At 42.5% G+C, this 27,207-nt stretch overlaps 1 protein-coding gene across 1 annotated transcript in view; it reads right to left on the reverse strand.

Annotated features, from left to right (window-relative positions):
* Window positions 1–20,460: 20,460 nt before the first annotated feature.
* The window catches only part of ABLIM1 (actin binding LIM protein 1), a 147,525-nt gene continuing 140,778 nt past the window's right edge, over window positions 20,461–27,207 (reverse strand). The window contains exons 20-23 of the mRNA XM_067300285.1: window positions 26,780–26,787; window positions 25,405–25,479; window positions 22,297–22,377; window positions 20,461–21,073 (exon numbers count right to left, since the gene is read on the reverse strand). Coding sequence (XP_067156386.1) covers window positions 20,960–21,073; window positions 22,297–22,377; window positions 25,405–25,479; window positions 26,780–26,787 — 278 coding nt within the window. The 3' untranslated portion in view covers window positions 20,461–20,959. The remainder of the gene's footprint in view (window positions 21,074–22,296; window positions 22,378–25,404; window positions 25,480–26,779; window positions 26,788–27,207) is intronic.

Below are 27,207 nucleotides of genomic sequence, written 5' to 3' on the forward strand. Positions count from 1 at the left end.
GTCAAATAATAACAAGTGGAGAGGTGAGCACCTGGTCTGCCTGCAATATAAGGCTGAGGGCAAAATCTATGCCTGAGGCCAATGTTTTGGAGAGATTACAGGAGGAATTTAATGTTTATATCAGTAATAGGAACATCCAAAGTTGCAATGGTTTATGCACACAAAAATTTTAGAGAAGAAAACTTAAAACAGGTTTTAAAGAAAGCTCTTAGGGATTAACATTAAGCCTGTGGGGACAGGGAAGCCATACGTACATATGTCCATACAGGATCTTCGTAGCAAGAGGATGCGCTAGGAATCTGATCTGGAAGGGCACTTTCACTGTTCCTGTGAAAAGAAATACAACTGTTACATTCCCCAAAAGCTGAAAAATAAGGCACCAGAAATCAGCTCTACACTGTGCACTAGAGCACACTGTCCTCTGTATCCATTGGGTCTCCGTGGGAGGCTCTAGTCCTCCTTCCTCTGAAGGATGAGGTCCCATTGAGGTCACATTGTTCTGAGGTTATTCCTCATCCCACTGCCTTAATTCTCAAGGGCCTGGTAAGCTTTGATGTCTGGGCAAAAGGGAGCTTGGGCCTGGCTTAGGGTTTCAAGTGTGGACAGGAAGATGGTAAAGGCTGGGTGGTGTGGCCTGGATGCAATGGAAATGAACCTCTTCTTGCAGACAGCTTCTCACACTGTGGGGCAGATGGGTGGATTTTCCAAACTACACAGCCCCTTGCACATTGATTTTGCTCTGCAAGCCAAGCTCTTGGCCATCTGCCCACATCTAAAGAGCCTGAAGTACTCACAAATGCTGATTTCCACGTATCCATCTGAGTGAGACAGAGGGGGGAGTATCATCATTTTTGTGCAATAGCTAGGTCATGGAGTCAGGAAGATGAGGGGAGTTAGTCAGACGAAGCCAAACAAGAGGCTCACAGAATCCATATATCCCAATTTCTGGACCTGTCAGCACACAGACTGTTCACATCTGTGGTCTAAGGCAGCCTTGGGAAATACAAGTGCCATGTATATAGAAAGAACCAAGCTTACATCATATGGCCCTCTTCACATTTTCCAAAAATAGCAAGAAGCAGGCTCCTTCAGCACAGAGGGGAAGAAAGTGGCATGCTTGTTCAGCCGGCAGAGAGCAGCCCAGCTGGAATGGCATTGCTCTGCCACCCACCAGGTCCCCACGTGTCCCTTCTGCTCACCATCCTCTGCGGCTGTGCTTGACGGGGGGTGACACCTCACAGAGAATGTGTGTGTCAGTTGGAACCAGAGAGTGACTTTCACCTTATGGAAATTTTCCATATGAGAAGAAGTTTTGATAAAGAGTTCTTGCCACTCATAGCAGCTGAAGTTGGAGCCCACCTAGCCTGTTGCCAGTACAGAACTACCACACAAAAAGACAGGCAATCCACATTTCTGAACTATCAGATCCAGCAAGCAGGTATCAGTCTTCAATGACTGGAGAAGAAACAGTTAAAAAAAAATACATCTGTCATGTAGCAATACTTTTCTTACAGCCCTTTCCAGTTAGTTCTTGGCTGTAGCTTTCAAAATTTAGCAGTGTAGGCCCTGATTTCGCAAACTTTGCAAACTTTGTGAGTGTGCATGTATCTTGAAGTGAGTAGTCATTCTGAACTCAGCGGTACTAATTAAGGATAATACCTGTTAAACAAACTAATTAAAGATGATTTGAAAGATCAAGAACTTAGATACCTGAGATTCCTGTCTTCAGGCCCCAGAGCCCTTACCTCACCTGCTGTGGCCCTTTCCTTCCCCGCCTGACCACGATAAGGACTCTGGAATCTGAAGACTGTTGGCCAGGCCGGTGGCAATTGCTGAGTTAGTGACAATGGGACAAACACTAATGCCAGAGGAATTCAAATTCTTCCTGTTTGTCCCCTTCATTTTGCAGTAGGAATTACCCCCCCTAAAATACTTTGGAATGCGCTTTTTCGAACAGACTGTTGTTCTCTGGCTTTGATCAAACTAGGAAATATACAGACCCTTCTTAGTGCAAGGAGCTAAAATTCCCGATGTTGGTGCTGAACACTGGAAGCTTACCATTATGCTCAACTATAGTAAATATTTGCTTACTGGTTTTCCTATCTGAGCTTCTCAGGAGCCAATAAACTAACAGGCAACCACATATTTCAATATGCATGTCCACATATTTCATGTTATTTTCCTGCTTATGAGTGATGACTCAGTTGTGACAAGCCTTGAGGACCAAGCTCATTCTGTTTGAGCTTTTCCCTTTTTTGTGGCTGACATCCTGTCCTTCAGTGCAGAGGATCATACTACAGATTATAATTTTAATGTTTCTTTCACTGCTACATGGTAATGTGGCATTAATAGACAGTCTGACTGCTAGTGAGATTATCACCCTTTGGCTAAAGATCTCAAATATCCTGCTGCAGGTTTCAAACCCATGTGGTAGGTGCTTTTGTCTCAAGTTAATCAGGTGCCTTAATGAGCCACACCTATTCTGTTCCTCTGGCCTTAGATGCTATCATTTTTGCACTTATGCTGGCTGTGAAGCAGAAAAGGGGTCAAATATAAATTTAGAAGCCTAAACCAACTGTATTAACAATTTAAGTGATTTGCTAAATACCTTGTGTAGAAGTGTGATCCCAGTACTCTCTTTTATCCATAGGGTGATGCTAAATGTATTTTTTTCCAAATATTGACAGAGACATTGCTTCATTAATATTTTTGCCGTTACACTTACCTTTGGCACCAGCAAACTGCCATTTCCTCAGGGAAAATATTCCAACTTGCAGAATAAAAGGTAGAAATTTCCTCCACACTTCAAGGAAATCTGTTCTTTCACAGGGCTTTCCTTTCCCTCTTCCCCAAGCCCTTATCAAAGCTGTTCAGGAATCTCTTCAGCAAGACCAAGTTCAACCAGATGTAAAATTAATTTGTCCTGCTTAAGTTTCTGAAAGATGGAGAGCCATGTCAAACACTGTGCCTGTGTGTGCAGGCACCTGGAGGAGAGATGGAGGAAGATGGTGGCTTGAGATTCTGTGGACGAGGGCTGCCAGTAAGAAGTGCTCGGATCGATGGTGTGTGCGCCCCAGTGTCCTCTTTTCTTTGAAATGCCCTTACTTATGTACTTATTTATGTCAGGGTGTAACATCCTTGTGGACAGTAGTGTTCAAGCAGGCATAAAACTATTTCAGACCAGTCGATATGACAGATCTGAGCAGAGGTGAGTTTTGTAACAGTTCTGAGCGGAGATTTGAGCTGAGGTGTGTTCTGTGAAACACTAAGAAACAAAGAAGCTAAAGGCAAGGTCCTATTCATCACTTTGGCCTCCCTGGCTGCCCTGTCAGGCTGAAATGCTGCCACCATCTGAGCAGGGCGATAATTCCCTTCTAGTATGGGGGCTCTACACAGGACTTCTGCCAAACAGAGAGATGTTGTACTGTTACTTTTGCCTACATTCAGATCCTTCTGAACAGCAACCAAGACTGTGGACCTACGGACAACTGAGCCAACATAACAACGTTGCTGTATCTGAAAGGGGAAGATCTCCTTTCCTCTCCTCTCCTCCCCCTGCTTCTGGCCGCTGCTAACTTTGTCTTGATTCATATGATCAGAGACTCTACACCCCATTACAAAACCCTTAGCCACCGAGATCCCCAGAACACAGTTCTGTGAAACAAGCTGTGATAAATGACATTGCTACTTGACTTACTGCAGAAGAGTGCTAAGAATCCCAGGCTGCCCATTCAGGAGCATGAACAGTAATGAAACTTTTCCCCAGAGATAACTAGTGCTTTGTAGCAGACCAGACTAGTTTCTGGTTCCAGGAAGGAACTGGGAGTCTGCCAGGGCTAGGTCAATGAAAAAAGGGTTAGAAGAAGCAGAGAGGCAGATGGGTCACTGCCTGGGGTAGCATGGTTGTTGCAGGGAAAGGCAGCCAGCTCTCAGTAGAAGAGGGATGAGAACTCCATTGGAGAACAGGACATGAATACTTTGTTTCAGAAGATCAGCAAGCATCCCATCTATGCTGTTCCTTTTGAAGTCTTATTGCTTCCTTGTGAAATGCTTCATGTAAAAGACAGGGACACATTCTCTTACAGCTTAAACTGGCCTTGCGCTGGTATTGTTCCACTGACTGCTGTCCAGCTACTTCTGACTTTCACCACTGAAAGGCAAGACAATCAGCCCTAATACAAACAAAACCAGAGCTGTTTAGCTGCTCAGCTATACAAAAGCTTCATCACTGATACATTCCAGCGATGTTTTGGATTGTCTCAGACATTAACTGTTTCAAAAGATCATGGCTGGGAAGAGGGTGACTAGAGGGAGGGGGGAATTTCCCATTTAGGACAGCAGGACCAGATGTCTTTTTGATGAGCTTCTCTTGGCTTCCCATTCTTTGACATATCCTTTTCAGTTGTTGAGTCCAAACTGCTTCCAGGACAAATTACAGGGAGCTCTAATAGCATAAATTGTTTTCTCTCCCCTCCGGATAGGGTAGCTATTTCTGGCCAAAGTGTGATACATGCTGACACAACAGTGCACTCAACAACCTGGGCATTTGTTCATCCTGGAGCTGTTCTTTCCTTATACTTGCTTTCAAACTCAGACCCTCTTCCCCCCTCCAGGAAGCTCCTTAACCTTCCATTGACAGTGTTAAACACCAGTGAAAGAAGTAGAAAGCATTTGTTGTTCCACTCCCTTCCAAGCTCAGTGTTGGGGACCCTCAAACCAGCAGAACTCCTTGAGTATCAATACACTGTACTTCATCATGTAACACTCACAGCAGTCACAGGAGATGGCTATCAGCCTCCTAAGAGTTTCTGATGCAGATGCATAAATAGCCATGGTCCTAGTTTTTGAGGGGATGGGATAGGAAATCAAGGCTGTCAGCTGAGCACATACTTAAAACTTCATCCACACAGATTCTTTCAGTGAAACAATGTTGAGTAATATTGCTGCCAGGCTGGCACAAAAAAAACGTGTGGACAGTCAAGCCCTCAGTGGAGGACTTGCCTCAGTAGAGCTGAACTCTTGGCATCTTTCAGCACCACTAAAACTTACCCAGGTGAGAGGAAAAACTAGTTTTACCAAAATACGGGAAAACATTAATTTTTGCATCTTGCTTTTTTAAGCTTTTTTAAAGTCTTCCCCATCATCACCACAAACTGTGGTCTGATGTCAACTGTGAGCTCACAGAAGGCTGTTTATTCTGGCTTTTTCCCAAGACGGAGATTTTTTTAGTCCTGCGTTCTTCTTTAGGCCTAAACCACTTCTACCCAGCCAAAGTCAATAAGCAGAGCACACTTCTGAGGTCAGCACCGCAGAAGTGGAAAAGCGATAATAAAAAAGAACCTGTGGTCCATACAGGAGAGCACCAGTAAAATGGGATTTGTTTCAGTGGAGACTAACTCCTGAAGAGGAGTCCAAGTTTCTTTCCCAGCCCCTACGTCTGCTATTAATATTAGCTCTCAGGATATATCAAACTACCTGCCAAAGCAGAAGTAACTACTGGGTAACAGATCTCATTTGTGTCCATTGCATCTTTACTTTTTTTATTTTCCTGTGAAAGGAGAGTTTAAGAGTCAAGAAGTCAGCATTGGTAAATATCAAAAGCACAGTTTCCCTTTTCTCACGTAGACCAGTGGAATTGAACTTCTCCTGCCTTCCCAACTATCATTAAGTATTCTATTTAAATAGGCCAGCTTCATGCCATCTATAATGAAGTTATAGTGTATTGCTCTGTTATGAAGGATGAAGCTGTTGTGTCCTACGGGGAGAAAAATCGCTGTAATCCAACTTTCCTTTTGAAAAGGCCTAATGTATCCACATGAGATCTTCTGGCAGAGACAACTGAGAGAATATAAATAGAAGCTTAAAAGAAGAGGAGGGGAAGGGGAAAATAACTCCAACAGGGCTGAGTAGCTGAAATTCACAAGTTTAATAGGAAGATGGATGACTGAAGAGCCTGTTCTGTGACACAATTAGGACTTTATGTAGGCCTTTTTCAATTATTTGTAGCTGACAAAATATCACACAAAGGCTGTTTCACTCTGCAGGCCAGGTGCCCAGAAATGGGTTTTTCGGGGGGGAGCAACTGGGACAGTTGCCCAGGGGCACAGGCCACTAGGGTCACCCAGGCTAAGTTAGGCAAGGGTGCAGAGCACCTCAAGAACAAGTGGCAGGAGTAAAGTGTCCTGCTCTGCCTGAGACCCCCATACATCCAAGCCTCAGTCTGCCCTTCCCCAGGGAGCACAGTGCTACAGCTAGTATTCACAGGCCACAACAGGCTGCCTGTGGGAGGTGACCGTAAGGGTGCACATGTTCATCTTACAACATGTGTCTCCTATCCTCCCGCAAGAGAGCTACAGTAAGGGGACATGTGGGTTTGTGCTACAGGAAGAGGGCAGTTCTCAGTACTGAAGTTACACTGAGAGTTCTTATCTAGTAGCCTCTTCCGGGCAGTAGCCTCTTCCCCAATTCTCACTGCCCACCCACCAAACACTGTTGTTATTATGGCACTTCTTTCTCAGTGCAAAGTTAGCTACTTCAGTTCTACCATCAAGGAAGACCACTTGACCTAACCACAGCATTCACACCTTCATTTGCTCCAGCGCTGCAGCTTAAGCTGGTAACATCCAGCTGACAAGTGGTGGTGAGCAATACCTTCAGTACCTCCCATGAAACCCACAGAAGGTCTTAGCAGACCTTCAGATTTTAAGTGCCTTTAATTTGATTTAGTTTACTTCAATCCCACAGTGAGATAATCTGACTAAGGAGATTTTATTTCAAGCTGAAAGTGCCCAGAGGGGAGTGGGATTAGTAAATTTAGTTAATTTTTGATGAAGTTTCCTGAGTGGTCCCATGGGGAGAAGGCTAAGTAGAATGCCAAGATCTGTACAGGAGTTAAATCTGCTTTGGTGGAATGGTGGTGGGACAAGGTCAAGCTTGTGAGAGCAGACGTAGACTTCTGGGGTCTGCTAGGCAAAGGTAAAGCAGGGTAATGGTCATGTTTGTCCATATCTCACAATTTGATCGAAGAGAGAAAGACAAATCAGAGGAGCAGAGTTTGCAGAGACAGGGGAGTCGTAGGAATCTCCTTCCTCGGAGGGAGGTGACTCCAGATGCAAGAACAAAATGGGGACAGCACCAGGCAGGGATCCTTCAGACAGTGTTAGCTCTTACCAGGGCAGCTTGTCTCCAGGGAAATGTTCTGAGGGCTTATTCTTGACTCCAGTCTTCTATGAATGGTTTACAATTTCCTTTGAAGACCAAGATGGCTCAGTAGTATGGTCACCGGGCGGAGGGGGGGATGTGGCACGGAACAGGGCCCTCCCACAGCCTGCAATCACAGTGACTCAGAGCACTCTTCCACTCCAGTGTCCACAGCAGGACCCAGGAAGGGCCAGGACCGCCTGGCAGGAGGAAGGGGGAGGGCAGGACTGTGACAGCCATGACTTTGGCTTATGTTTCTAAGTAAGCCTGCACCATTAGAGTTGTTTTCAAGTTATTTAAAAATGTGTTGCCACTGAAAGGTAATGTCTTCCCTCACTGCTTCCCTTGTATCAGCACTAGTAACAGGTTGGCTGTAGGAGAGTCTGATCAGCTTGCTGATACATCTGTAAACTACTCACTTTTTTCTTATGGTGTCACTTTTTCAGCTAGATTTTCAGTCAGATCACAGGGTGGATCCCTTGCGGTCGCTCCATTGTCACTCAAACTGGCAGAACACAGGAAAATTCACTTCCTAAGGGACCTCTGCTGGGATTGCTCCAAAGACAGAAAGAGCACAAATATACTTTTCTGCAAGTTGAAGAATTAGTTAGCTGTGGAAAATCCAATCCTTGAATGCCAAACTCTCTTCAAGTGGCCTGCTCAGGGTTGTTTAAGCATAATGACAGGTATTTAGATAGTCCAATATTTATTGGCCTCAGCATAACTTTATTTTCAATTATCTGCTATTTTTTCACAACCCTGGGCAGTAAGAGGATTAAATCCAATTCACTGTGTATCTTTTCCGGGGCGGGGAAGCAGCAGAGGGCAGTCGGGGGGAAACCAGCAAAAGCCAAAACATGAAAACTAAAACACATGCTTTTAAATGATTCAAAATCTCAAATGCTGACTTTTCTCCTCCCACGGTATCTGTGCTCTTAAATGCATCATTGCTAGGGGAATTATTCATATAGTCACATAAATAATCTTACTTAAGTCCTTTATATTGCAGTCCTCATTCATCTAGCTGGGATTCCTCTGTAAATGATAATTAGGGCTAAGAGCAAACCAAGATACCACAGAGTTTGCTACTGGCAGTCATTTAACATCCAGCATGGCATCAAGGTCATAAAACAGGCATTTCTCAGCAGTGGTTCATTCATTGTAAAACCTGTTAGCTTGTCTCCCATTTCACCGCAAACACTTAGGTTTACATAAAGACCTCAAAGCATGTATCAAGCAATGAATTCCTTGAATGGGATCAGCTGCATTTTGTTTTCTCTGCAGTGTCTAGCCTAAATCCAGAAGAGTCAGCCAAGAGGGAGCACTGTTTTCTTCTGGAGGCTATATTAGGCTGCTCCTGAAAAAGAGGGCTGGTTCTACCATCAACTCTTCTCTCCAATATCTGGTGCTGTGGGGGCTGGGATGTCCCAAACAATGGAAAATAGATAACGGATCTACTCCCAAGCATGATGTAGAGACCTCCAACAGCAGAAAGTCAGCCTCCAAGTAAGTCTGCTCCCGCCAGATCTGGCCTTGCTATTGGATGTTTCTTCATTGGGCTGCTCAGGGATGTGTTATTAATCCACACCTAGCCCCTTACTCTTGCCAACTGTGAAGACCTGGAATCTGACTAAGAGGGGCTCCACACTGTGGAGACTGCCTTCTCCAGACTTACGTCCAAGCAATATTGCCCCAGTTTTAGCAAAGACCACATAACTCCCACCAAGGCAAGAGTGCCCAGCAGAGACTATCTCATCTTCTTCCCTGAATGATAACCTGTCACAGACTGGGTAGGTCTCAGAGCTCAACCCTTTCTCCCTCCACCCCCAATATCCTCTTTAAGGATGTTGCTCCCCCAGCCTGACAGGGTTGGAAACTCCCTGGCTTAACAAAGCTGCTTGCAAAGACAATAATGAAAGGACAATGCACAATCTTCAGACCCCTCTACACTTAACTATTCCACCTGAGCCCTAGCCCTCTGGCCTGCAGACCCTGCCTCCCTTTGACCAAAGAGTCTATCAGGGTAAGCAGCAGAAGGACGTGGAAGCTTCCAGCCACACTTTCTGATGGGTTGTCCAACCAAAACCCTTAGCAGCGATTAAACTGCCTTGCAGGCTGGATTGAGCCCATAGGTTGCATGTTGACTATCTCTGGCCAAAAAAGACTACGAAGAGTACGAGGGAAACCTGAAGCCTAGAGAAATTCAGTGACTTGCCCAAGTTTGGATGCTAAGAGCATTGAACTCAGGGCTCCTGACTTGCAGTCCAGTCATAGGACAGGGAGGAATACCAAAAAGGAAAAAAAAAAAAAAAAAAAAAAAAAAAAAAGGCGGCATCAGTAATCAGTATTAAATCCCTTTGCGCTGCAACAAAGGGATTCCACTTGGAGTGGGTGGAATAGTCAGGACACAGGAAAACATGCCAGTACAATGGCTCTGCAAGCAGTGCCAGTCTGCACCTGGCTTATTCTCACAGTAGAACAGTCATCTCTTTTGGAGGATTCAAGTTGAAAGGGGTTTTAGTCCAACACTTTTTTCCCCCTCATTCAGTCTGGGATGACAACTGAAACACTCCTGGCTTTGCAAAAACATCTGACTTCAGCAATGTGAACCTCAAAGATCTTGGAGGCAATTATATCCTTCCTAATTAATTACTTTATAACAGAAGGTGTGAATGTATTGCTGGAACTGAAAAAACTAAGGGAGGCTACCACTTGCCCTCTCTGCCGTGGAATTGAAACTGTGATTTCATGACACAAAGTATGAACAATCTACAGCAGCTTAAAGTATTTCTGCTCTACCTCTCTCTTCCTAACCCTTTGTGCCACTTGAGCCTTTTCCATTTTTTACGCCAGCACAACTGTTTGTGAGGCCACTGCATAAGTCAAAGCAGGGAACTGACTCCATTTAAAAGGGAAAAAAAACTATACAAAGAAATAAAAAGTAAGTAAAAAATGTTTTTTTTAAAGCAGGATCTGTTCCCCAATGAGAATGACCCCACAGTCATGCTGACATATCTGATGGCAGGAAAAAGCTGTGGGGGCGTGGGAATACCTTAAGCTCACTGAACAGCCCAATACTTAGTATGAAATCACAGCCTGAGGAGAGGCTGTACTGTGCTGTTTTCCTGTTCCCCCTTTCTTTCCCTGTCAATTCTCGGGCCCCCATCACTACCATGACTAAATCCAGTCCTCCTTATACATTTTATTCTGGAGTGTGTATACAAAGAAGAACTGGACACAGTGGCTGTCTGAGACCCACCTGACCTTTGGACATACAGCAAGCTTCCTGTTTTAATGCTGCCTGTTCTTTAATCTCCAAGTTGTTAAAAATAAAAGTGAGTCTATGTGGAAAAAAAAACTTTGTAATGGGAACTCCTGGAACAACTTTTCTTTCTCGCCCTCCGACTGAGCCATAGAAAACAGTAAATATCTCTCCCAAGAGTCCCTTTCTACAATAGAAAAATGTCAGGCAAGATTGAATTTTTGTTCACAGACTCAGCCCCAGCAGCAGACAGGCACAAAAGCTACAGAAAAATAAAACAGCAAGGGGAAAAAAACAGTCTTGTTCATTCAGAGTTCACAGAGATTTTTGGTGAGGAACAAGCTTCCTCTGACAGTGGAGCAAATCACACTTGGGAACTGGGTTTCTCTTTTTGCAGGAGGAAGTGGTCTTGAGCTGTATACTTGACAGCAAATTAGCACTGACATTTGACTTGTTTTGATCTAATCTATTTACAGTGGTATTATCTGTGTATTTTTGACATACTGTGAAGATTCCCATTGCCAGATGCCTTGCTATGCTGTAGGATGTAGCGCATTCCACAATCATTACTCAGGGGTCATAACCCTCACATTATTTATGGGGATGAGGGGAACAGGGAAAATGGCCTAACAATTAAAAAAAAAAAAAAAAAAAAAAGAAATGCAGGACTTAGATTTTACTGGGCTTCTGTATTTAACTGGAGAGAAATTAAAAATGCACTTAGGCTGACTGGCACTGTCACACTATGGAGGTGACAACTGGAACAGATCCTTACATATCTGCTCTACGAATAGGAGTACATTCATGGAGATAGTATTCCCAACATCTATGGACTGAGGAAGAGTCTGCAGGGCAACTGCTCTGTCACACTGCTAGGTCAAGGATCTCCAGCTGGGGGCCCAGAATGCTCCTTAGAGCCACAGAGCAGGACATGTCCTAGGCCTCACACTGGATGGTAACTGTCGCTACAAGGAGGGGGGCTGGGAGCCAAGCAGAGGATTCTCAAGAGCAAATGCGACTGGTTCAAAAGGAAGATTAAAAAAAAAACTTTTCTATGGTTGGTAAATTTTCAAAAAAAATTCTGGGGCCAAATCACAGACCTGTGCTTTTTGTGTAAGCAGATGCAACATGCACAGACCTTCATTTCTCCCTCAGTGCATGGAGATGTCGAGAGAGGCTATCACCCTTCCCAGCACCTAACTCTGAACTGTCTGGGGGCTGCAGAGTGGCAGGCAGGGGGATGAGGTGCTGCCCTGCAGAGCTCCCTGATGCTTGGTTGTCCAAGGAAATGGGAAATAAGCAGTGCAAATCTCCTCGAAGAGAGGCCTCTCTTAGACATGTGTTCAACTTCCAGAGGAACAGGCATCCATTTACAAATGTCCCTGTGTCTTCCTAACTCTTCTCTGGCTCAGGTTTGCTCAGCACATTCAGAAACCTGCACGACACCATGTGCTACAGGCTGAGGTTTGCCCACAAGAGAGTATGGTTTCCTAATAATCCTGAAGCTTGTGTTTTTTAATGTTGGCGCTAAGAAGGAGAGAAAATGAGTTATTATGTCATGGTTCATTTTTGATGATCTGACATATTTCTGAGGGCTGTGAAGTGGCAGGAAATGAAATGACTATAAACATAGACGAGACAGAGAAACAAGGGATACTGGAACATATGCACAGACCTACTGAAGTCCATGGGCCTGCATGCCTGCTGAAAGGTAGCTTGTTAAGTGTTTGGGACAGGCATCATCTTGGGCCCATGCTTATAAATGGTCCAGCTCTGAATTAGGGCTCTTTCAGCTGGGCACTGCAGCCACATACTAACAAAAAATCTGGGTTTAAATACATTTCTGAAGTGGTGCTTCTGCCTCTCATCATGTCATATTTCCAGCGCTCGCAATAAATTAACCTTATTTTCTGTTGACCCACCTATAGCAAAAATATAATCTCTGGAATAAGCCATTCAAAAAAGGGAGCATTTAACTGCTACCTGGTATCTTTGGTGGATTCATCCATAGAAGAGCTTCTCTTCTGTAAGTTCTAGCACAAATACAGTATAACATAGGTCTCGGCATTGCCTAGGTTGTGAATGTTGAACTCTCCACTTGTTGCTCTCCAAGCAGGAATCTGCATGCTCACCTCATCTGAGACACAGTCCTTAGATATATACAACATATACAACATATGTCCTTAGATATATACAACATCATTGAAATAAACCCTGAGGGAAGCCCTACCTTCATTGTGAGAGAGAACGCATGCAGGTAAGAGTATTGATGCGGGGTGAGGGCAGGGATGAGACTCAGAGGGATGAGGAATGGAAGAGAAGATGGGGAACACATCACCTGCAGAGCACAGACCTCGATTCTGCAGGGGCTCTCTTTAGGCTCAAGGACACTTAGCAGAATCTGTGCTGTATCACGCCTCCTGCCCCTGCACAGAGGGCTGCAATGCAGATGATCAATGGTCTGAATTAGGATTCTTCCCCAGCCCTTTGCATGTTTCTAGGATTGATCCCCAGTTTTGGGACTTTACTTCAAATAGTAACCTCCCCCTACCCCTTGACAAGCAAACCCCAAGACCGATCCTAATGAAGCTCCAGCTCTGGTTTCTCTGGGTCCTGGAACTGCAGGAGGCTCAAATTAATCCAGTGAAGATGTTTAGCAGGTCATCTGGAGAGCTGCATACATGTGTGGCTACTCTTCCAGGGGATATCTGCATGAAAAAATGAGCAACTTCCCTTAATATTTCTGTCTTCTGAAGCAGTGTCAGGAATCGCTACAGATTCCTCTGATGTGCAGTGTGCTTAACTCTGCTGTTACTAAGGTCTGCTGGAGTCACAGGCGTTCAGCCCATTCATAGGTGTTTTATGACCCTGTCTCCTTGAATGACATCTTCCCCTCTATTTTCCACATGCAGACCAAGGCTGGGCAGGTTTAAAGCTCCCAGTAACTAAGCAAACACCTAACTTTAAATATTAAGACACAGAAATATCTTTTCAAGTCAGGGACTGAACTTTAGCTAAACTCACAGCTATAAAGAAAGCAAGCCATTCAGACGGTGAAGCTGATATAACAGTGTGACCTAGCTGACATCCTTGACATCTCAGGTGCTTTTAAACCACAAAGTAACCCCACAAAATTATCACTCCTATGTGGTTTGTACCAATATATATTTCTAGTGACTTTGTTACAGGAAACCTTGTGCTCCCACTCATACCATTGGTCAGAATTTTACTGAAGGCACGTAATTCTGTTCGTCTGTCTTGACCTGGCCACTTGTCTCTCTCTCTCTCCCCCTCTCTTGAGAGCACTTCCTGCTCTGTAAGAAGACTTTCATATAAGTCTGCAAGATGAAAAACAAATAAATGAGGCAGCATGCATCCAGTCATTAAGAATAAAGCTCCAAACTTTATTCATTGACTTGAGTACAACAGTGATGCAGATTATAGTGGCACAGGAGTGCAGTATGTGCTGTTTGCGGTATGACAGTGAAAACACTAATTGTACAGAACTGCAACCCAGGTCAACTTTTCATTTTGCATACAAGAAGACTTACTGTATAGACAAGACATTAATTTGCTTTTACAGAGAGACTCAGAAAGAGACTGTCTCACAGACAAATGGAAAAACAAGGACACCTCCCCAAAATGCCAGTTTCTAACACACATGGAGAGAGGAGAAAGCAAAAATAAAATACGCTATTGACAAAATCTACTGATTTAAAAGAAAATATACCTTTGAAAAATTAGTTTCAGTCTCCAAAGCTTAAAAAAAAGCCCCCAGCTGTAAGGCCCCATTATGGGAAAAGTTGTCAGCAACTCCTACCAAGTCACACTGCTGGGCCAGGACAGATCCATTAGTGACATAGAGAGCTTGTTGCTGTGGGCATACACAGCAGTCAGAGACTTTCCTGGTCCAGCCAGCCAGGAAAGAGCCTAGTCCAAAGCATGTGGATGTCAAGGACAGGCTCCACTGATTCCAGCAGTTTTGCACCTGGCCTAGGGGATGCACTTTTTGAAAGGAGGCCAGTGACAAAAGCCCAGGCAGGTGCCTGGGGGGATCTGTCAAAGTGCCTAAATGAGTTAAAAACTCAAGCCTGTAAGGGCACCACTGGAATCCTCACAGCTGCTTCTGCATCTTTATGTCTTTAAATATTTATTTGCTAACGCCTAGGAGCAAGGTTCTGTGGGCCTTAGATTCTCAAGCCCTAGGAGCACCACTTTTATTAACTATAGTGATTCTGACAAAACAGATTGTTGTGTGCCTTCAGAGTTGTCTCTTTTTACCTTGGAAGAGAAAGACCACAATGTATGTGGAAGTACTACCTCTTCACATGGACAAGCATTTTTTTGGAAGCAATTAGCAGAAATCTGTTTCCCTGTTAGAAGCCCTTTGGGCAACAAATAATTTATTTTGCATACAGGCAAACAACATTAATGGCCAATTACAATCCCACTTCCTGCACTGATGCTTACATTAAAATTAATAATACTTACTCCCTTCATGCCAAATGCAGGCATCAAATAGCTCCTGCCAGCAGAGTTGTCTAAGAACTCTGTATTTTTGCACTGAGCTAGACTTTTTGTTCCTTATTTTTACTAAGCACAAACAAGGTGTGTGGGAGAAATCAGAAGGCAAAACTCACCACAGCCACAGCAGTCCTGCAACCCACAGTGATAAGGGTGTTTCCAAACTAAAAGAAAAAGGCATATTGTTCTACCATCACAGTGTTCAGTGGCTTTGTCTAGCTCTTCATTACATAGCAATGGGGTAAAAACATACCATACATTGTTAAGACCACTCCTTGCTATGTGTCTACCTGAAGGCTAAGCTGCACATGCACACTTCAGCAGGGGTGTTGGCAGGACCAAAAAGTTTGACAGGGCACAAAGAACTAAACCATGACCTGGAGCTAACTGAATGAGGAAAGAGGCTGTGGGATCAAGCCCTAAGTGTGTCTCTGCCATGGAAAGATGAGTGACATCTCAGAACAGGTCAGTTGATTTTCTTGCTTCCTGCATGTTTTTTATTGCTGCATCATCATCATCACCACCATCATCTTTGACTGTTTTTTAGCACCTCAAGTAACTTTCAGGATGTGGACATCCTCCTCCACAAATAAACTCTGAAGGAAAGTAATGAATCCTGGAGTGGGAGAAAGACTTTACCAGCACTGTATGAGGCTAAGACCCAAATGTGCCAAGATATCCTAGCCTCTATTAAAGTCAGAAGGAGCCAAGATAAATCATTCCATGCTGGGCTCAGAGGATGTTCATATTCTTACTGTTTGGGGGATTAATTTTTCCGTCACTTGTTATAACATTTTCATACCATTATTTTCGGCACAGACACTCCTGATTTACAGGTGCTCCAAACTTGACTTCCCCAGGGTTTGAAATATGTAGCACAGGTTCAGGCTGGCACGCTTTTTTTTTCCCTAAGTCAACTAAACTTGACCCTGGCAAACCCTGGAGAAATCAAGCCCTCCTCCAGCCCTCCTCTTTCCCATGGGACAGACTTGCCATCTTTCTACCAGAACTTAACATTTCCCCATTCATCAGTATTACCTGCCATGGCATAAATACATCAGGAGAAGCAGTGGCTTACAGAAAGGGATTTCACTTCAAAATATATCTAATTTCAGTGTAACAGATTTTTAAAAAAGAGAATCCTAGTGACCTTCCCTGAACAGTGGGAGTTCTGAACCATACGGCTGAAAAAGGATTTCCAAATTGCAATAGGGAAAGAACAGTGCACACTTCAGCACGGAGCCACACAGTCTTGAGACCATGTAGCCTCACAAGGAGAAATGAAACCTGTCTTGACAGAAGCAAAAGCATTGCTTGAGCCATAGAGCTGTCTTGCTCCATGTATGGCCATTAATAAACTTACTGCTTTCCTAGTCCGACCTTTCACAGCATGCTGCAGCTAGCTGGAGCCTACAACTCACCACAAGCTGTATTTAATGAAAGGCTACTAACCAAACTGAAAACAAGTATGTTTCTGAGACTTATGCCACTAAAAACTGTCTTAATGACACCAGCATGAAATGATAACAAGCAAACAAAAAAATCATGAAATTCCTTGAGCAAGCTTCAAAAGAACCTACTCTTCCAGTTGTAGGGAAAGTCAGCAAGTTTGGGATAGGACACTGGCAGACTTGAGATGCTACATTCAGCTTACTTAATTGATTGAGGCCACAATTGTTTCATTGGGAAATAATGGACAGTTAAGTAATTTCCAAATCTACTCTTCAAGTTGACTTAATTCTATTATCTTCAGATGGAGCCTACACTAAGTGAAGGCAAGGATATGGGGTGTGGCCAACTGTTGCCACTGTAAGGCAGAACTGTTATCCACTAGTTCACATGGGAATTTTCACACCAGTATCTGGAGAGGTGACAAAAACTAGTAGTCAAATCACTGGCTTCCTCATTAATATGAAGACTATTGCACAGGGTATTTACCCTTTCATCTAAGCAGTGCCAGGAATGGGTGCTGCAACTATTCACATATGCAGAAAAGGTCTTGTAAATAATATTGCCTATGGCCAACTTGGCACTTTGACAGTGTGGGAAACTGACCCCGTCTTTTGTACACTCAATACAGAGTGCACAGAACCAGGTATCCACATACCCAACAGATACATGCACACATACAAATGACAGCTGTCATAATTTAATGATTGCTATCTATTGAACACTTTGCACTGTTTGGAAATTCCAGGTTAACTACTCGCATGTTATCTCAACTCCAAACGAGGAGTGTGCTATGTGTGCATTTGTGTTTGAAAACCTGCATGTGTACATAATCCCATTTTGCGCATATGCATGTTTATTTTGCAGTTCCATCCTGGATGCCTGCTTTGACACTGTACCTTTGCTCTTATATTGCTCTTAAAGCAGAAAGGGAAAAAAGAAAAAAGAGCAAAAGCTATCAGTTTTCAGCACTTAGGGCAGTGACTTTCTATCAACATCACTGAGTTCAATGGGGCTTTATCAGAAGCTCAAATGCTTTGTAGGAGACAAAGGAAATTAAGCATATACTTAAGGCACATCTTTACACACGCTTAAGTATTTACTGAATCAGAACCTTATTACAAAGCTCTAAACAAAATCTGATTCTGTGCCATATTGCAATATTCAATTCAATTATCAGTCACATGTCTCAAGGAAATATTGAAGAGGGGAATTACAAAGAACTGCCCAAGAGGACAGAGCTGCCCAACAAACGAAATGCTACTGGATTGCTACTGGGAAAACGCTTTACTACTTAGGAAGAAAATTCTCCCTGGGGCTACATTTCTGTGTTTATTAGGTGAGATAAGCTGATGAAAGAACAGAAAATGTTGCAGTGACAATTGCTAACAGCCCACTGCAGAAAACGAACACACACCCTATGGCTGGCAGCAGGATGGGTTTCATGGACATGAGATCTCTTGGAGTGTGTCTACATGCAGATGGCTAGGATAGCTAAGAGGAATCAACTACAGGCATGAAGTTAAAGCTCAGAAAACCCTTAATATTCTCAATAGGAAGTAAAGCAGTATTAAGTCTAGTGCAGAGAGCTGTGAGCTGCCTCTGACTACACTCCTCACCAGCCAGATGTGAACCAGCACTGGCCCAAAAATCCATTTGGATCAACTGTATCTAGAGCATCTAAGCTGGCTTCTCTTCATTCCTTCCCATGTTGCAATTGTAGCTTTAAATTCTCAGTTGATGAGGCAGATACAAATTACCCACTCATTTTTCACAGACTTGTTTTTTGGGGGGTTGGGGGGAGAAAAAGGGCAGAAGAGGAGAAGAGCTCACAACCTGGCTTAGTCATTTCTGAAATGACTGGGTAATGTATTTTTATCTGCTGTGAGAAGTTCAATAGTAACCTAAAGACGAGAAGAGAAGAATGCACGCCTGCAGCTCACATCCTTCATAGAGCAGTCTTGGGATCAAGAAGGTTTATTGTGAAGGTGATCTGGGCTAAAGACCCAGAATGCCCATTATGTTGGTCAGAAGGGTCCAAGATACTGTGGCAGCACAGTATCATCTGTAGGATGAGGGCTGACAAAATTTGGAGAATTTTAATACTTTAAATGTATTAAAACTCAAATGTTCATCTCAAAATTAATCCACCACTTGCAGGTAACAAACACTGAATTTCTGAGACTCCAGAAGTCACAAAGTCTGTGACTGCAAAACACCGCTGTTCTTTCATCATATGTACTTGGTTTCAGCAGTCATTCAAAAATGCATCTCAAACTGCCAGTGCCCCTAACATTCCTATTTACTTTTCAGCGTTGCTCTAAAGCCATTTCAGATGCTTGTTCTGAAAAATGAAGTAAAGCATGTTGAATTGATCTTCGCTGAATCTCAGTAATGTCCAGAGAGCTTATTCATAATTTTGTGTGTCACAGTGTTCACTGAGGACTTTTATTAAATGGGGACTATGATGCCAGATATGCACAGCAGCATATTCTCCAGCTCGTCCCTTGGACTCACCATTCCCTTACCTCTAGGGACATGGAGCAGGTGCTGACTGCTTGCATCAATCTTTCATATACTGAATCTTTAACCCAGATTTCATCAAAGGAACCACACTGATATGTTGCAACAGGGCTTCCTAAACCAGCAAAGAAAAGGCAGGATTTGGGCTGTCCTGTATATTCATTTTAGTTAGACTGCCATTGGAAGTGAAATGCCATTTGGTGGCGTACAGAAGTCAACACAGCGATACTGAACCTCACAACTGCGCAGGACCATTTCCCCTTCCTGACTTCCAGATTTTAACACCAGTGTCTCCCATAACAGAAAATACAAGGGTTCTGATGTCTCCTGTGCCAACAGCTCTGCATTAAAAATGAAAATTTGATATTCTTCGACACACACAGAACCTAAATGACCCTCTCCCATATCAGGAGATGTACTAATTAGTGCATTATGCATTGGCAGTTAAGCACCAAGGAAGAGAAAAAGCTGACCTTGCAGCCACAAAGCATTCATTCAATTACTTCAGTGCTCATCCTCCTCTGTATAGAACATCCCTACAAGCAGTTAAGGTATGTACAGGCAGTTCTTAAAGCTGCAGCATAGTGGAAGAAGACCAAAAGCAATAAGGAGTTCAATGCAGCTCAGAAACTATCTTGCATGATTTCTCTCTCTTCACTATGTCAGGCACAAAGGGAAATAAAGATAACCAAGGCTGGAGCTTTGAAACTTCAAGAGAGAAGAAAAAATGTTTGTGCCTCTTTTCCAAGCACAAGTGAAACTACATTGACTAAAAAGAGAGTGCTTGGCCCCATGCACTGTGCCATATTGACATCAGCAACTGCAATTTAATCAAAGAGCCTCTATTGGCAGAACATGGCACCTTGATGGTACCTTTTAACTCATAAATGTTCCTCCCCAAGAGGGATGAAATTTGGTGTCGGTTTTCAGAGAACCAGCTTCCCTGCTGATACAAAATACTGCAACTCCACTGCATTTTGAGGAGCTGTACTAGTAATTATGAGCAGGGAGTCTGTCCCAAAATCTCTGGGTGTTAACCAGGGCACACTTAGAAATGCATTTTCTTACTCTGTCACTCCCACCCCCACCCACCTATCTCCTGGACTAAAGAAAACTGAGTCTTCTCCGTCATTCCCATTACTTAAATGATCTTAAATTACTTAAATGACTGGTTAAGCTCCAGCCTTATTAATTCAAGCAGAAAGTATGGAAGAGGGAAGACTGACAACAGACACTGTAATTCACTACCTATAACTTAGCAAATATGTACAAGTATAAGCAAGGAGTCTATTTTCCAACAATTCAATTGGTATGCAGTGTGAGTGAGCAGAGAGCCCAGCTTTGCAGATTTTTATCACACAAAGAAGATGCCATTTCAAAAGAGTGCCAATTAAGAAACAGCTGTGCAAAAGGATTAATGTAACTATATGGATATGTTACAAAGGGTTTCTTCTTAACTACTAGAATATCTATCTATCTTTCTTTCCATATATATACACATACATACACATACATACACACACAGATATATATATAGATAGATAGATGGATAGATATAAATACACACAGGCACACACGCAAACACGCATACCTATATATATATATTTTATATATATATATTTCGGTTCTTGGAGTGGTTACAGTTACTTTAATCTACAAGGCATCCTAAGGGCACTTCCTGGCTCTAGCAAGTAAGTCCATCATATTATAGAGAAAAGTAAGGGGAACATCATTGAGGGAGAAGAACAGAACAGTTTCCTATCTTGTATAATATCGTGTAAAAGGTTGACACCTGTGAAAACTATCATCATTGTTTCTGAGCACAGATATTTTCTCCCTATGCTCCAGGAGGGCAAACATTCATCTTGTTCAATTGCTGTGTATAGAGGTGCCACTATGTGATTTTCCCTTTTTGGTGGAGAAGTAGTTGTTTCCCAATAGTTTGAACTGTATGATACAATATCCTATGCATCATTTTTTGTCGGTTTGTTTAAAGGGAGTTTAAAAGAGTTTTGCTTTTTTCTTCATGTCGTTGCGTCTCCAGAGAGGTAACTTGTCAAACTCCTGTATCGTCATGCCAAATATTTCTTGAAAAACTTCAGGTGCTAAGTGACGCTGGGAAAAAGGGAGAAAAGGCATGGTCAGTCAAAACCAAATAGACATAACAGGAGATAGGAGTACCTTAGGGATTTCATTTCACTGTGTAAGAGCCATTGCAGGACTTACTGATAGGAGCTTGATGAAATAATAATGCTTTGGTGACACAGGTATCCACGTTCTCATTGACCACTAATGAATCAAAAACATTTAGCTCCCATCTAGCAATGTGATTAAATCAGATAAGTTTACAAAGGAGATCAGGACCACTATTTCAGTCTCAGGATAAGTGAGAGACAAGAAAATGATTTGCCTGGAGTCACCAAGCAAGCAGTGGGATAACAGAGAACAAAAATAGCTCTTCTTTGTCCCGTCCCAGGCTTTAGCAAGTCATCTCCTTTCACATATGGAATTTCAACCAGACACTGGGTTTCTGGAGAGCTTTTCAGAAGGGCTGCTGGTTGGACGTGCTACAGTCTAAGTTCTGAGAAGGAAAATGTCTGGTCAGCCCAACTGTCCAGCACACTGCATTACTGGGGATGAAACATTTGTTGGTGCTGTTTTGTGCACTGGTTATGTATCTTGTTCAGCTGCTTTAGAGTGTGTTGGATAGGGAAAGTCTCTGCCTGTGGCACTAACGTAACGCAAGGTTGAATTCTGCTTAATGATCATATATATCTGCTTGTCTAAAAATGTGCATAAATGGGTACTTATCTGAATTCTTGTGGCCCCTTTCATTCTTCTCCTCAAGATTAATTAACTACAAGTGATTTAAACATCCCTGGCTAAGTATTTCCGCTGGACTGATTAAATCTTTCTAATCCACAAAATTGTAAACATTTTTTATTTGTTAGCAGAGATTTAAATCCTCATGTTTTTGGATATCCGCCAGTTTAACGAACTCACAGGACTTATGGATGAGTTAGGGGAAGGTAGAATTCAGCTCCTCAAGAATAGCTGGAACTGACTCCTAGTAACTGCTTGACAACATAAGGGACTTCGAGCAGCTCTGTCCAGGAGCAGGGAGGCACATGCACTCCTTGTCAGAGACACTGAGCTCCTGGCCTGGAACTGTTTGCGGAGAAGCTGCTGCTTCCTCCTGCTCTCTGACTCCTGCTTCTCTGTCTAATGCTGAGAAATCCCAATCAAAAAAGGACCCACACTTCAATGTTTGAGCTTTCAAGTGTGCAACAACAAACAACTTCAGTAGGAAAGAGCATTTAGGAACTTGCTTCTCTTACCTCAAGCCTGGTTCTGTCTACATCTTTTAGTATTTTATTTCGCCCTCTGTTGGTCACCATGAGCATTTCATATGGAAAAATCTGTTAACAATGTATAAAAGGGGGAAAAAGAGATGTATTTACATTCTAAAGCAGAAAGAACGTGTCTTATTTTCATAACCACGCAAACATTTGCTTTCTTTTTCAAAGGAAATCAGAACTTTTTTTTTTAATGTTGCATGAAAGAGAAGCCAATCTGGATAGCACAAGAACTTGTTTAATACCAATACCAAAATGCCTCATTTTGTAGAGCCACTGTGTACTTGCCCACCCCACTGATCATTACAGAGTGTATAATGCATAGGCTGGCTTTGATCAGACAGAGTTCCTCTCTAGTCAATAAACTTTCTCACCCACTGATGGGTGAATTTAGAGTTTATTAAGGTAAATATAGTTGGTACTCACGGGTCTGACTGATGGTTGCCAAAACATGGACAGCTCTAAGGAAGCAGATGCTTAGAGGGCTTTTTAAAAAGTACATGAAAGTACCACATCAAAGTACATCAGAAAAAGCAGCAACTCTGAACAAGCAAGATATTTATCACTGGGGGCCACTGCATTCAGTGGAATTAATCAGATTATTTTCCTTGCCTTTTTGGATAGTTACAGAACTTGAACAAGCCCCCACTGTGCTTGCTGGCTGTGACATACACAGATGGATTAAAGAAGTTTTTGTAGACATATTTATCTTACATGTATTCATCTGCTTCAGCATCCATTCAGCACATCTCCCAGTAACATTTCCTTTGATTTCCCTTTACATTGCAAAGAATGCCCAGAACTTATACAAAATCAGTTACTGGCTAATAAATAATTTGTGAATGCATAAAAGATTCAGTTTTCATTTACTCGTACAGGTTCTTTGTTTGAGGTAAAATGTTTACTCTCTCCTGGTCTCGAATCAGTCTAACCCAACAGAAAAAACACTGAATTCAGAAAATCAAGTGCCTAAAATCAGTTTCTGGAATCATCACTGGTAAATAAAATTCTCTGTTTAGCCTTTTTCCTCAGGCCCAGACTTCGATGAATGCCTGGAAAGACTTAGAGAGCTCACGTCCCATCTGACAGAACCTTCCTATAGCCCTTCTCATTTCATGTCTCCCTGCAGAGTAGGACAACAGCATTTTCTGTGAGGTTCTCATTTAACCCTCACTGAAGTCAACGAAAGTCTTTCCACAGACTTCAGTGGGAATTGGCTTAGCCTTTACTGGTATTTACAGTCTTGTTTTACTGATTCAGATACCTGGCCACTGGGAACAAGAGTAAGACCACCAAAACTCTTCTGGAGAGGCACCTGAGTGATCATCAAATGCTATTAATTCCATTGTCATTCTAACAGAAGAAATTCCACCTAATCAACTTTAGTGTGGTACTGGGCAATGAAGTTCATTCCATTGTCACCAGTCAACCCAATGAACTTTTCAGAAATATAACAAATAAGATTCAGGCATCAGTGAACACACCACTGAGTTTATTGTAAGTAATAATAATTTAAATAATGTGTGCTTACATACCAATTGTAAGATAGGATTCTTACTGGATTCTGACATTCTCACAATTGTACAATGGAGTCTATACTTTGAATTACATTGTTTACGTTCTGTACTGAAAATGGCTATCATATACAGCATCACAATAAACTAAAAGGTAACTTTTTATAATATTTAAACAGGCAGAGTTTCAGTCAAGGTCTGAGGTCATAAGTACATTTTATACTTAGGTATTCAGAACAAAGCATTTTTCAGTCTGGGCTGTCAGGATGCACAAATTCTGTCCTTTCTGGAATACCATTTTGTAAGCTTTGATCATGCTAAGTTTTACTAATTTTCATTTCCCAGGTTTTTCATACTGACTTTGAGTTGGCTTTTTTCACCTTAGCAGGTTTAAGTTGGTCCTGCACCATTGAAATGAACAGAACTACTGCCAAGTCATACAACATAACCTTTTAATGCATAACCTTTGAAATATCAATGGAAAAGTGACCTACTGTCTCACAAAAAATCCCATAAATTTTACCGCTAGCAATAAGACAGAATTTGTGACCCTAAATAACATTCCAAATCACCGGGTGCATCAACAGCAGTGGTGGCTCTAAGAATTTCTATTGCACTGAGAGAGGAATTATTTGGAACAAAAAACAGTATCTGAGGAGTTGGGGATGTCCCCAAGATTATATGTACATATGTACATATATGAACACTCATTAGTGTACATTGCATCGGGGTCTCAGCTTATAAAGCTATGATTATTGCCTTGTACAGTTTGCCTCGAGGTGACTCGGAAGCACAAGTAGTAATCTGGTTTGCAAAAAGAGCTGCTCACTTTACTGGCAGAAATGTTGATCCTTATAATTTTGGAAAAATCATGATTTCTCAGAAGTTTCATCAGCAGTAGAGAAAGTTACAAGATTAAAACACAGCCTTAGTTGAACCTCTCTATATATTACTGTTCATTTCTGATTCAGACATCTCTAAAGATAGCTGTGAAAGCATCTTAATTTATATCCTAACTTATATTCAGCTGACATTGCCTCTTTTTTCAACAAATCTCCTAAAAAATTTCGATATTGTTGAAAGATATCAGGCTAACAATGCTAAGAAAGATGAAGACCTGATCCAGAAAGATATATAGGTGCCTATCTGGAACAAAGATCTGAATTTTTCATTAACTGTTAAAACAAGACAGCCTCAGCAGCATGTTGTGAGCCACAATATTCCGCATTGCTTTTCAAACTTAACAGAACTGAGTCTCTCCCATTGAGTCTGGCCTGCAATTTTGGCTACCAAAAGCTTAACAGAAGGAGTAGCTATCGAGCACATTCAGCATCTTCATTTTCTCTCTGGGAAGACCTCCTTAGTACCTCACACTGTGGCTGCTCTCAGCCTGCCTGAGCACTAATACCCACAACAGGCAAAGTCCAGAGCACAGGGAGAGGTTTGGCACATAAGGAGCAGGGACTGGGGTGAGGTAAAGAAAAACAAGGGAACCAGGACTTTTCCCGTATTTCACCTGCATTTCACAGTAAAATCTTCACTGCCTTGAAGTAAAGTGAATAACATCTGCACTTGCCTTTGGCTCCAACATGTTAGGCATAGATACTCCTCTGTCCATTCTCATTCCAGGGACATGACCATCCGGGAGTGACTGCATCAGATACAGGTATACATCAGACACGTGGGTTACACACACAGAGGGTAAAGGCACTCAAGTAGCGGTGAAAACAAAGGTGAATTTACACTGAGAGTTCTTTCAGGTCTTAAGGTTTAGTCTTATCATATAGGACAATGCCACGGCTACTGCTTATCGCTTCTCTGAGGCATGCTGTGAAATCCTTCCACCCCCTCCTTTGCCACCACAGTCTTCTGCTCACTGCTACAGCTGGTTATAGCTCTCTGCAGAGCCTACCAACAGCATTTTCCAAGTGAACCAGAAGATCCCCAGAGAGTGGTAGGTCCCTTCCCACTCCAGTGACTAAGTAGAGCTCTTCTCTGGACAAATATGCAGGATCATTAATTCAGACCCCACCCAATAGCATATACAAGGCACTGTTATGCCTCTGGTTGTCCTTCCTGTCACTTACAATTGCTGGGGCCCTCTCAGCCAAGCCTCTTTTTGTCTCTATAATGGGAAATTTTGATTATGAACCCAAACAGGGATAGCCCTCTGGTTAAAAGTTGCTATTTTGACACAGGTACTGTTCCTAACAAAACAATGTTTTGACCATAATACCTGGACAACCCCCTCTCTCCTCCCACAACCTTATCATTCTCTTCCCAACCATCACAGTTTTGATATAGCAAATAGTAAATATATCCAAGTATTTAAACCCTTTCTTATATTGTCATCTCATATTGTGACTGTGTTGAGGGGCCATCTGGACTCAAAACTACTCTGGAAAAAAATCCTGGAATCAGGATTTGGGGGGAAAGGGTTGGAATTTGCAAAGACATCTCTTACTAGCTAATCTGTGATGGCAGCACTGTAGAAAGCTACTGATCAGCCATCTTTTTCTAGAGAGCAAATTCCAGGGCAAAAACAAGGAGTTCAGGGCTCCTGGTATGGAAGAAAATATCCTCTAGAAGAGTGTTTCTATACAACGCTGGGGTTAGTACTAGAGAGGATGGAAAAAAATCCACCCTTAGCTGTCCAGAGAGAACTACTACAGGTAACTCATATTTCAACAGACAGTGGATTTTACAGAGGAAGTCACAGAACTGGGGTATGAGCCTTTGCACTGCAGCTCTGGGGAGGTACAAGGAGGAATCTGAGGCTATGCCTGTTTTTTGTTGGTAAGAGTCTACATTGTTGCTTATGCTTAAACATGCAGATAAATCAAAACTAAAGTCTTAAGAAACCCTTCCCTGTAGCAGAAATTCAGACTTCAGTAAGAAAGTAGAGGCTTTTAGTTCTGTTGTCAGTTGATTGACGAAAATCCGTACTCTACCTGAAAATCTGAAAAGCAAAAGAGAAATCTCATCAGGTTTAGAGTGTGGAATAACAGGAATTGGTCACTATCAACCAGATAATCCTTGCGTCTTCCGGTCTATCATTTCAAAATCTCACCTGTTTCTCTAAGGCCAGTGAGCCTTCCTACTTTTAATCTTAGTTTGTAAATAGTGAAACTCTGCCAACACTGCAGTTCTTTGCCTTTAAAGAAGGCTTCTCATTCAAGAAAATCAAGTCACTTTGGAGATATTAAGACACACAAAGCCACCATCAGGTAAATAAATAGCAAATTAATATACTAACAAGTAGAGAGGATTCACCTCATCTAGCCTCTGCCATCAGGTAGTTGTCTACGCTTCCTCCACAGTCTATAAATCGACAGAAGCATGAACAAAAGATGTTTGATCTTAGGGTATCTAAGATAGA

This window comes from Apteryx mantelli, chromosome 7, assembly GCF_036417845.1.
Source record: "Apteryx mantelli isolate bAptMan1 chromosome 7, bAptMan1.hap1, whole genome shotgun sequence".
Lineage (NCBI taxonomy): Eukaryota > Metazoa > Chordata > Aves > Apterygiformes > Apterygidae > Apteryx > Apteryx mantelli.